We start from the raw sequence: 12,672 nt of genomic DNA, 5'->3' as shown, positions 1-12,672 counted from the left end.
ATCAGCTGAGTACCCACCTTCCCTCCACCCAGGGGTTTCTGTGGAGGCGCTCCCTTTAACATCTGTCTTTAATAAATTCCCTAGAGTCAGGAGGCACAGTATATTGTACAATCCTTTATTGCTAACTCCAAGGTACTTTCAGTCTATTTTTAACACTGTGGATAAACTACACATACTGCCAAAGCTTTTGCAAGCAAAGATACGGAAAGAACAGAGTATAATTAAGTGCCTCTGGCAGCACAGTGCTAAGGAACACAGGGATTTCTGGCCACTTCTCAGCTAAAACACTAGCTTTACTAGACCAAGTTCACAATATTCTCTCCCCTTCAGCAATTTCACACAGAATTCCTCCTTACTACCTCATAAGAGAAAAAGGAAAATAAAGACAGATACACTGGGATCACTCAGGTCCTGTTCTGAGAAACCCAAATACAGGGTAGAAGCCACCTTCCTCGCTGACCGCAGACAGAGCTTGTTTACAAAGTCAGTGTAAAGAAATCTGAAACACCAATGGGAAAAAGCCATTTTGGTGTGGTGCCTGCTGCTCAGAATGGGCTGCAAATTGCTGCAGCGGCAGAAGGGAAAGGTTCTGCTGTGAGCCTGAGGGATAAAATGCCTTGGGACCATCACAGTCTAGAGAAGCCCATTTCCTCACTGATGGCTTTACACTGGTTTAGGAGTAAAAGCTGGGAAACAAAATAACTTTTTTTTTCAGAGCAGCAGAATAAAGGGCTCAGCACTGAGGGTTTTCTCCTGTGCTAAGTTACAACCAGTGATGCTGACACCAATCAAAACACCTGACAAGACATGCACCAACCTGTCACATAGACTGGGGAGCAGAACTCAGGGACAGCCAAGAGTGGGAGGAATGTGAGGCACCAAAAGCCACAAACATTTTCAAACTTCCCCGATCACCATCCTTCACCCTTATTTATCTCAGGAAAAAAATGACTTGTGAGATTAATTCTTCAATAGGTGAGATACCACTCTTTCCCCACAAAAAAGCAAAATATGCTATTCAAATATTAAGTATTATTAGCGTTAAAAAAGTAACCCTTGCAGTTCCCGTAGTGGTTCAGCCGTTAACGAGCCCCACTAGCATCCATGAGGATGCCGCTTCAATCCCTAGCCTCAGCAGTGGGTTGAGGATCCGGAATTGCCGTGAGCTGTGGTGTAGGTCACGGACGCAGCTCGGGTCCAGTGTTGCTGTGGCTGTGGCGTAAGCCGGTGGCTACAGCTTCAATTGGACCCCTAGCTTGGGAACCTATGCATGCAGTGGGTGCGGCCCTAAAAAGACAAAAAAAAAAGTAACCCCCACCCCCACACATACTCCTCCTACTAAACCCTCAGACTTACACATGCAGGCTGCAGCGAGGAGACGGCAGGCCAGGTACGGGGGCTCACAGGTGGGAAAGGAGGGCTGGATGATATAGTTGGCAAAGGTGATAGCAATGATGGCCTGACTGGTGGGCTCAACAATTAGCAGAGAGGCCCAGAGGCGGATAAAGGCAATGAAGCCTCCAAAGGCCTCAAGAATATAAGCATAGCTGGCCCCAGACTTGGTGATGGTGGTCCCCAGTTCGGCATAGCAAAGGGCACCCACAACCGAGAAAAGCCCACCAATGGCCCATACGACCAGTGACAACCCATAGGAAGCAGTGTAGACCAGCACGCCCTTGGGTGAGACGAAGATTCCTGAGCCAATCATGTTGCCCACCACCAGGCTGATCCCATTCAGCAGAGAGATCTCTTTCTTCAGCTGCATAGCTTCTGCGGACTGCTGAGGTAGCATGCTGACATCTTCCTCCTCCCTGGGCTGGCCGGCCTTAGGAATAAGATGGTACGTGGGTTGGGGGCTCTCCAGCTCCCCGGCTTCCATGGCAATTGGTTCCTTCACACCTGTGTTTACTCTGGCCTGGTAAAGAATATAAGTATGTCAGTGTAGGGTAGGAGCTGATAAGGCTCTAGTTTAGACCTGCAAGGCAGGCAGGTTTCCCTGCCCACCTCTTGTGTGGGGACAGCATGAGTCATACACAGGCCTAAAGACAATAAGCCTGTCTCATTCTCACTACAGGACAGAGAAATGGAGGCAGGCTGACCTCCACAGCTCCCCAAAAAAGACAACATGCTCAGGCATGATATGAGGGTGACTTCCAACAAGAGGTACCTGGCTTGACACCCAGGGTAGGCGGGCATTGGGTTTAGCCATAGCATGGATTCTCCCTCAGGTGTAGATTTTGCTCTTTTCTTACCAACTCAAAACTGGCACACCTGCCCTGCAGAGAAGACCGGAGTCCCAGCACCAGGGTCACAGCCCTAGCCAGTCTGTTGGGCCTCTCAGTTTCCATACCCACGGATCTCCACCCAAACATCAACAGCCAGAAGTGGAGAGGTCTGGAGCTACTCTCAAGCCAGCAAAGAACATGAACAGGTGGTGGGAAGTGCTAGGAAGATGCTGAGACAAGGGCATATGTTTACTGCAGAGACTGGACCAAGGAGAGAACCTCCATGAAAACACACCTGGGTGTTGCTGTGTCCGCAACTCCCACCTGACTTCCCACATTGCTACTTGCCCACTCAACAGTTTGTTCCAATGTGCCCTGAAAAGAGGGATAATATAACAAGACCAGAGGGCACCCTAATGTGGGACTCTTTTGCTTTTGGCTTATTTGCTTTCCTCTTCTCACAATAACCTGGGGATACAAAAAGATTCCCACAAAACAGGACCCAGGACTCTTGACATCCAATCAAAGCCATAAGGCTTCCTGAGTTCCCATGTGGCACAGTGAGTTAAGGATCTGGCATTATCACTGCTGTGGCTCAGATTCAACCCTTGGCCCAGAAACTTCCACGTGTTGTGGGTGCAGTCAAAAAAAAACTTCTCTTGGAGTTCCCATTGTGGCACAGAGGAAACGAATCCAACTAGGAACCATGAGGTTGCAGGCTTGATCCCTGGGCTTGCTCAGGGGGTTAAGGATACGGTGTTGCCGTGAGCTGTGGTGTAGGTTGCAGACGAGGCTCCGATCTGGCATTGCTGTGGCTGTGGCATAGACCAGCGGCTACAGATCCAATTGGACCCCTAGCCTGGGAACCTCCATATGCTGCAGGTGTGGCCCTATCAAACAAAAAACAAAAAACAAATGAACCAAAAAAGGCTTCTCTTATCCACGTATCTGGCATGGGAGGGCATCCTGTAGGGAAATGGTGAGCACGTGCATGTGTACACACACATTACTATTATTACTTCCACTACTACTACTTTTGGATTAGCATTGGTCCCGTCCATTAACCTCAAGAAAGTTGGATTCCACACCAACTTACCTATGAAGGATTCAGAATCTGTCAGAGGAAGACAAACACCTTCCTGACCCTGCACACAGCAGGGCCATGTCCCTCCAATATCTGTGCCCTAGGAATGGGGAATTCAGATCCCCAACTCCTCCCTCATCTCCAGGAGAAAGGAACCTGGTAGGCTATTTAATTCCCACTCAGTTGTCAGTCCTTTAAGGTCACAGAGGTTACTTCCAGAAGTAAGAATGGGATCAGTACATCATCTTCCCAGAAGCTTCTCATCTAGTCAACAGTGAATCTTGACTCATGGAGCTCAGAGCAAGGGAACCACAGTCACTCAAGAGTTAGTAGTTCTCAGGGAAAATTCCAATCTGCACAGGCCCCCTGCCCCCAAACTCCTCCCTTACCTGTCACAGTCCCCTTTTGGAGTCTAAGCCTGCGCCCAAGTGAAAAAGTTTCTCTGGGGCCATTAATAAGCCTTCTCCCACTCCCAGAAACAATGAGCCAGCCTACCTCTGCTTACTATGAGGACTGGCTCTAAGGCGGCAAAGCTTTCCTTTCACTCCTGGCACCATGCCATGCATGTTACTCTGCAGGCACATGGGGAAATGTTTGTTTTCACATGTCTATTGGGTGAGTCCAGACAAGCATGAAAACAAAACCAGGAAACACCTAAGGAGCCTATAGTCCTATGTAAGTCAGGTGGAGGGTCTTCATTCATCAGTGAGTGTTTCCATGTGCATGCTCAATACATGTTAATAAAACCTGGTTGGTGTTCTGTTGTTAATTTGTCTTCTGCCAGTGTAATTTACACGCCCTAGCCAGAGAACGTAAGATGGGTAGAGGGAAAAGGGATTTTCCCCTCCCTTACATTCCTTAAAAAAAAAAAAAAAAAAAAAAAAGACTCAGTGCAAAGAGACTTAGGTTGCCCTTCCTTTTTTTGTTTTTTGGTTTTTTTTAGGGCCGAACCCGTGGCATATGGAGGTTCGCAGGCTAGGGGTCGAATCAGAGCTACAGCTGCCAGCCTACACCACAGCCACAGCCACGCCAGATCCAAGCCACGTTTGTGACCACACCACAGCTCACAGGAACCCTGGATCCTTAACCCACTGAGCAAGGACAGGGATCGAACCTGCAACCTCATGGTTCTAGTCAGATTCCTTTCTGCTACGCCAATACAGGAACTTCTAGGTTGCCCTTTCCACTGAGCTCAATATGAAGGCAAGAAAAGAAAAGCCTTCCCCTATTCATCAGACCCTAGCTGGTGGGGAGGGGAGATCGGGCTCCCAGGTATTCTTTTTGAACTTTTTTTTTTTTTTTTGCTTTTTGGGGCCTATCCGTATACGGAGGTTCCCAGGCTAGGGGTTGAATCAGAGCAACAGCTGCCAGCCTATGCCACAGCCATTGCAACGAGGAATCCGAGCCACATTCTTGTCTGTGACCCACACCACAGTTCACAGCAACACGGGGTCCCCAACTCACTGAGCAAGGCCAGGGATAGAACCCGCATCCTCATGGATACTAGAAGGGTTTGTTTCCATTGTGCCACGATGAGAACTCCTCTTTTTGAACTTTTGATACCAAATATATGTGCTTTCTATACATCAACAATTCTCAACACCCAGAAGATCTGGTATCTTCCATAGTTTAACCAACTCTAACAACATCTACCTGGAGACAGCAACAGATTCCCCAGATTAAAGACTCAACCTATAAAACAGCCACCCTCCAATTTAAGATGCCAAGTCACAAGTCCTGTGCTTCTGACCATCCAGCTATAAATCAGAGGTTCCCACTACACCCTCTTTAGGTTCAATTAATTTGCTAAAGCTGAGCACAGAACTCAGGAAAACAGTTTACTTACTCGATTACCAGTTTGGTATAAAGGACATAATTTAGGAATAATAAGATGGAAGGGACAGGCAAGGTATGGGGAAGGGGCATAGGAAGCTTTCTAAAACCCATCCCTTTTGGGCTCTTTATGGAGGCTTCATCACAAAAGCATAGCTGATCAAATCACTGACCATTGGTGACTGATTCAACCTCCAGCCCCTCTCCCCTCCCACAAAGTCAGACCTGAACTAAAAGTCCCAACCCTCTAATCTCACAGGGTTGGTTCCCCTGGCAAGCAGCCCCTATCCTTAGAGGATCTAGATGCTTTCGAAAAATCACCTCATTAACATAAACTCAGGTGTGCTGAAAGAAGCTTACCACATAAATAACAAAAGACATCCATTTCACCTTTATTGATCTGGAGCTATTTCAGGAAATGGGAACAAAACTAATGTTATAACAAAAGACGCCGCTATGATTCTTATTAGGAAATTACAGGAGCTGTGTGCCAGGAATGGTGGAAAAGACCAAATATATATTTAATCACAGTATCACAGGAAGGGAAAAAGAGAGGTATGCTCATTTCACTGGAAAATTTAAAAACAGTAAGAAATGTAATTACTTTGACTTTTTCTTTTTCGGCCTTGCAGCAGCATATGGAGTTAGTACTCCAGCCAGGGATCAGATCTGAGCCATAATTGTGACCGATGCTGCAGCTGTGGCAACGCCAGATCCCTAACCCATACTGTTTGGGCCAGATATGGAACAGAACCTAAGTCCCAGCACTCCAGAGACGCTACCGATCCCATTGCACCAGAGCAAGAACTCCTGCCTTGACTTCTAACTTCCATTTAAGATGTAGAAAGCTGAGGTACATCACTTCCACTCCAATGACAATAAAAAGCTGGATAATCTACAAAATCACAACTTTTCTTGAAGTCAGTAAGAAGCTGAGGTTACAAGCCAATCAACCAGATGCAGAGATGCAAGCTCTGGCTTAACTATGGTGGATGGAGAACAACGGAACCACCATACAGGCAGGAAAGAATTCAGGGACAATTTTTAATGAATTACTAAAGATTAAGTGTGGGTTATCAAGAGACACTCAGAGATATTTCTCCAGTGAGACCTCATGGGTGTTCACAAGAAATACTAAGCTAGAGAAAGCCTCTCAGGAGTGCTGCCCTGAGAAGGAAAGCAGTCACTGCTCTGGAAAAAACACAAAGATCTATCTGCTCCCGTCTCTAAAGAATAAAAATCTTAAGCCCCTGGCTAAAGCGCAAACCCCATCTCTCCTGACAGCTGGGATAGTGTGAAAGAAAAATAAAACAACCCTCTATGCCTGGCAGGGAGAAAGGAAATTCTGGTCCAGACCATTAGAGATGGCAGGCTCACCCAGAAACATCCACCCACCAGACCTGGGGAAACAGGGCCTGCCCAAGGCGAGGCTAAACCAAAACAACAGAGAAGCCCTCTACCACTCCCTCAAACCAGGTTAGCAAGCACCCAGAAACAAGGCGCTGGTAAACTGTGCACAGAGGCACAGGTGCACAAAGACCTAAAGCTGAGGGTGGAGCATAAACACAGAAAAATCCACCCTCAGGGCAAGGAAACACCAGAGGAATGTGGAGCCACTGATGCACATAAGGTAACCATAGCAACAACAAAATCCAAATCCAAATCCAACTCATATCCTGACTCAAACTCTCACATTAACAGGCTAGCAAAAGAAAGTGTACCCATTTCCTAAAATAAAGACTATATACGTCAACCTATGTATTACATCTGCGAGTTTCCATTGTGGCTCAGCGGAAACAAATCTGACTAACATCCATATATTATATCTGACAACCAATAACAAATCACAAGCAACACAAAAAAGCAAGAAGAACAACCCACTATCAAGAGGCAAATTAATCAGCAGGACAAGACTTTGAGATGATCCAGACATTAGAACTGGACACAGAATTTAAAATAACTATGATTAATATATTAAAGGTTCTAATGGAAAAGTTGGACAGCATATAAGTACAGATGTGGAATTTCAGCAAAAAAATGAAAACCGTAAGAGTCAAAATGTGAGAAAAAAAAATAGAACAGAGCATCTAAGAGGTATAGGACACTATCAAATGCTCTGAGGTAAACAGATATAGGATCTCAGTTTCCAGACCAGGGACTGAATGCAGGCCACAGTGGTGAAAGTGCTGAGTCAGAACCACTAGACCACCAGGGAACTCCTTTTTTTTGCTTGTTTTAATTGCCTTAGAACATAACTGACTACCTAAAGCAAAAATAGTAGCAATGCATTGTTAATTTCTAGCATATGTAAAACTAAAATGTACAACAAGAGCACAAAGAAATATAAATTTTAAAAAATAATTTTAAAAATATAAAAAAACAATAGCACAAAAATAGGAAAGATTTGAGAGTTACACTGCTGTAAAGTCCTTACATGTGAAAATGAAGTAATATTATTTAGTGGTAGACTATGATTAATTAAAAGATGTGGGGAGTTCCCATTGTGGCTCAGTGGTAATGACCTGACTGGTATCCATGAGGACTCGGGTTCAATCCCTGGCCTCCCTCAGTGGATTAAGGATCCTGTGTTGCCATCAGCCTTGGTGTAGGTCAAACAAGGCTTGGATCCCACGTTGCTGTGTCTGTGGCATAGGGTGGCAACTGTAGCTCTGATTCAACCCTGAGCCTGGGAACTTCATATGCTGAAAAAAAAAAAAAAAGATTCATATTGTAGTTTCCATTGTGGCACAACAGGATCAGCAGTGTCTTGGGAGCACTGGGATGCAGATTTGATTCCTGGCCCTAGTGTTGCCACAGGTGCGGCTTAGATCGCAACTGCAGCTTGGATCTGATCCCTGGCCTGGGAGCTCCACATGCTGAGGTGCAGCCAAAAAAGGGAGAAAAAAAAAAGATGTACATTGTGAAACAAGGGCAACCACTAAAAAATTAAAAGAGGTATAAATATGACCCCTAGCCTGGGAACCTCCATATGCCCTGGGCGCAGCTCTGGGAAAAAAAAAAAAAAAAAAGACAAATGAGGTATAGGAGTGCCCCTCATGGTGCAGCAGAAACGAATCTGACAGGAACCATGAGGTTGTGGGTTCGATCCCTGGCCTCACTCAGTGGGTTAAGGATCCAGCATTGCCATGAGCTGTGGTGTAGGTTGCAGACGTGGCTTGGATCCCACGCTGCTGTGGATGTGGTGTAGGCCAGCAGCTACAGCTCCAATTAGACCCCTAGCCTGGGAACCTCCATGTGCTGCGGGGGCGGCCCTAAAACAAAGCAAAACAAAACCAGAAAAATAGAGGTATAAATAATAAGTCAACAGTGGAGATAAAACAGATCACAATAAATACTCAATCCCAAAGTAGGTAGAAAAAAGAAGAAAAGAATATACGAAACAAACAGAATAGAGAAAACAACTAGCAAGGTGGCATTTTTTTTGCTGGGGGGGCCACTTCTGTGGCATCTGGAAGTTCCCAGGCCAGGGACTGAACCCTCACCACAGCAGTGACCCAAGCCACAAAGCCAGATCACCAGTCCTTAACCTGCTGAGCCACACGGAAACTCTAAAGACTGATTGATAGATCTGAAAGGAAAAATAGACAAATCCACAATTATAGTTGGAGACCTCAACTCACCACTGTTGGTCAATGATAGAACAAGTAGACATAAAGTCAGCAAGGATCTAGAACACCTGAAAATGGAATGTTCTCACATAGTTCTTATCTAAAATTAGGTGAATTCTGAGAAAAAAGACTGGAATAGAGCTTATCTCCATGCAGGAAATGGGGGAAAATCAGGGGTGGGAGAGAGCCTTCCAAAAGGGAAAAACACGGCTTTGGCACCTCAAGTTTCACATGAGAATACCAACCTTACTATCCACTGAGTTGGTTGGCATCCGAGCACAGTTAGAAACCCTCCTTCAAGTGCTGCCTGGTCTGTAGAATCAATTCCAAGCTTCTTAGCAGAGCCTTCTAACTACACCCCTTGCTGAGTACAGTCTCACCCGTGGTCCAATCACACTGAATTACTTGCAGTTTCCAAAACATGAAGTATTCCAGGGTTTCCAAAGCCCATCAGACAAACACATCTTTCCTTATGCTGAGTCCTTTGCCTCTAATATCCTTCTTCTCTCACCTTTTCCTCAATACCCTGGCTCCCATCTTTCTCCATACATCTTATGTCCATGTGTGAGTGTGTGTGTGTGTGTGTGTGTGTGTGTGTACTTCAGTCTCTCTCGCTCTAAAACATACAGTCTCTAAAATTATCATTGAAGATGATTTTCATTTAACAATTCCATGTACCCTAGAAGTTCCTGTCTTGAGAAACTGATGCTAAACCCTCCTTGTAAGGACACAATACAGTGTTCTAATAGGCTATTTTTCAGGCTCCTGCCGCAGATAATAAAGGAATTCACCAAACCACTAAAATTTCTTCATGAAAATTTCACCACGAAACTATCATATGCAGTTTTCAGGGGGAAAAAAAATGGCTCTTTCAAATTTCAATCATAAAGAATACTCTACAAGCTGAATTTTAAAACTTTTATAACTGATGACTATGACAAAAAGTGCTGTTGAGAAAGACACCAAAATCTTAACTGTGGTAAAAACAGAGGACTTTTTCTTTTCTATATTTTGAGTTTTACAAATTTCCACAATGAAAATGCATTATTTTTTTAATGCTTAAACTTAAATATATATTTATAGTACTTATATCAAGAAATGACACCATGCACAAAAATAAACTCAAAATGGCTGAAAGACTTAAATATACGACAGGACACCATCAAACTCCTAGGAGAAAACATAGGCAAAACACTCTCTGACATCAACATCATGAATATTTTCTCAGGTCAGTCTCCCAAAGCAATAGAAATTAGAGCAAAAATAAACCCATGGACCTCATCAAACTGAAAAGCTTTTGCACAGCAAAGGAAACCCAAAAGAAAACAAAAAGACAACTTACAGAATGGGAGAAAATAGTTTCAAATGATGCAACCGACAAGGGCTTAATCTCTAGAATATATAAACAACTTATACAACCCAACAGCAAAAAAGCCAATCAATCAATGGAAGAACGGGCAAAAGACCTGAATAGACATTTCTCCAAGGAAGATATACAGATGGCCAACAAACACATGTAAAAATGCTCAACATCGTTGATTATAAGAGAAATGCAAATCAAAACTACCATGAGATACCATCTCACACCAGTCAGAATGGCCATCATTAATAAATCCACAAATAACAAGTGCTGGAGGGGCTGTGGAGAAAAGGGAACCCTCCTGCACTGCTGGTGGGAATGTAAACTGGTACAGCCACTATGGAGAACAGTTTGGAGATACCTTAGAAATCTATACATAGAACTTCCATATGACCCCGCAATCCCACTCTTGGGCATCTATCCGGACAAAACTCTACTCAAAAGAGACACATGCACCCGCATGTTCATAGCAGCACTATTCACAATAGCCAGGACATGGAAACAACCCAAATGTCCATCAACAGAGGATTGGATTCGGAAGAGGTGGTATATATACACAATGGAATACTACTCAGCCATAAAAAAGAACGACATAATGCCATTTACAGCAACATGGATGGAACTAGAGAATCTCATACTGAGTGAAATGAGCCAGAAAGACAAAGACAAATACCATATGATATCACTTATAACTGGAATCTAATATCCAGCACAAATGAACATCTCCTTAGAAACTTGGAGAAAAGACTTGTGGCTGCCTGATGGGAGAGGGAGGGAGTGGTAGGGATCGGGAGCTTGGGCTTATCAGACACAACTTAGAATAGATTTACAAGGAGATCCTGCTGAGTAGCATTGAGAACTATGTCTAGATACTCATGTAATGTATACATGTAAGGATAACTTGATCCCCTTGCTGTACAGTGGGGGGAAAAAAAAATGAAAATTATGTGACTCTTTACATTTGTCTTTTTACCTAGAACACCAGGAAACTCAAGATCAAATTCAACTCTCAATCATAACAAACAGATACCCTCACTTTTCAACAGTACCTGATATCTAGTCTTTTCCATGGCTTTGGTTTCCTATTTTTAACAACCTCATTGCAAGTATCTTTAATTATAAACCACCACAACTTGAGTTCCCGTCATGGCGCAGCAGAAACAAATCTGACTAGGATCCATGAGGACACAGGCCCAATCCCTGAGCTCGCTCAGTGGGTTAAGGATCTGGGGTTGCTGTGAGCTGTGGTGTAGTGTATAGACAGCGCTCACATCTGGCGTTGCTGTGACTGTGGTATAGGCCAGCAGCTACAGCTCCGATTTGACCTCTAGCCTAGGAACCTCCATATGCCATGGGTGTGGCCCTAAAAAGCAAAAAAAAAAAAAAAAGAATCCAGCATTGTCACTGCTGTGGCTTGGGTTCAATCCCTGGCCATGGGCATAGCCACCCCCCAAAAAATAAATCCACTACAGTTACTCTTTAGAAAGAGCTAAAATATTAAAAATATATAATTTAGGGAGTTCCTGTCGTGGCGCAGTGGTTAACGAATCCAACTAGGAACCATGAGGTTGCGGGTTCGGTCCCTGCCCTTGCGCAGTGGGTTAACGATCCGGCGTTGCCCTGAGCTGTGGTGTAGGTTGCAGACGCGGCTCGGATCCCGCGTTGCTGTGTCTCTGGCGTAGGCCGGTGGCTACAGCTCCAATTAGACCCCTAGCCTGGGAACCTCCATATGCCGCGGGAGCGGCCCAAGAAATAGCAAAAAAAGACAAAAAATATATATATATATATAATTTAATTATATAATAAATTATAGTGTTACATAATTGTAAGTTATGTGCAAGTCAGTCTTTTTACTGGTATTGTATTCATACTGTACTCAAATAATTAAAACTTTTTACAAATCACAAAGATCAAAGAAAGCTAACAAAGAACAGAGCAATAACATTCACCTGTGAGGAAATAAGCAGACATCACACTTTCATAAGCCACCTCATTGTAAATGGTCAGGTACAGAGAAAAAAAATGAAGTCTCTGTAGCCAGGCCTAATTCCTCATGTCTGTTTTGGCCAATTAATCTCTGCAACAAAGAGTGAGAGGCAACTTATCAAAAAATGAACTGAGTAATCAGCAGGATGATATTTCCTTTTGTAAAATCTAATTTTTACATGCCAGCAGGGGTAGCACTCAATTACTGAGAAGTTCCATCACAGCCACGGTGGGGTGTAACTCAACACGTGTCAGAGAACTACCCTGGCCATTTCAAATCATGCATGTCTAGACAGCTGCTACTCCCTCTGTCCCAGGTCCCATGAGCACCACTTGTGTCTCTTTTGTAGAAGAGTATGCACACATCCTGGAGACTACAGCAGGAAGCAAAGAGGACAAAGGTCAGGAAATTTCCTGTACCAAGAAGTGCCAGGAGGTCAGTCACATAACTGGTATTTACTTTTGATCTATGATAAAAACATGTCCACAGAGAAGGAGGAAGACAGAATATGGAGCCTGTGGTTATCCACATATTTTTCAGGAAAGGAAAATCAA

General features: G+C 44.2%; 1 protein-coding gene across 4 annotated transcripts in view; it reads right to left on the bottom strand.

The window, feature by feature from the left end:
* SLC7A6 (solute carrier family 7 member 6) overlaps window positions 1-12,672 on the bottom strand; it is a 38,230-nt gene that overhangs the window by 24,168 nt on the left and 1,390 nt on the right. For 2 of the 4 annotated variants that reach the window (XM_047789494.1, XM_047789497.1), the window contains exon 2: window positions 1,357-1,915. In XM_047789494.1, the coding sequence (XP_047645450.1) occupies window positions 1,357-1,879 (523 nt within the window). In that variant the 5' untranslated portion in view covers window positions 1,880-1,915. Of the gene's footprint in view, window positions 1-1,356; window positions 1,916-3,321; window positions 4,135-12,080; window positions 12,209-12,672 lie in introns of those variants that run through there. The other 2 variants (XM_047789495.1, XM_047789496.1) reach the window with 2 other exon arrangements.

Source organism: Phacochoerus africanus, chromosome 8 (genome assembly GCF_016906955.1).
Source record: "Phacochoerus africanus isolate WHEZ1 chromosome 8, ROS_Pafr_v1, whole genome shotgun sequence".
NCBI classification, from domain to species: domain Eukaryota; kingdom Metazoa; phylum Chordata; class Mammalia; order Artiodactyla; family Suidae; genus Phacochoerus; species Phacochoerus africanus.
The sequence above is the reverse complement of the archived record's forward strand: the minus strand, read 5'-3'. Positions and strand labels throughout refer to the sequence as shown.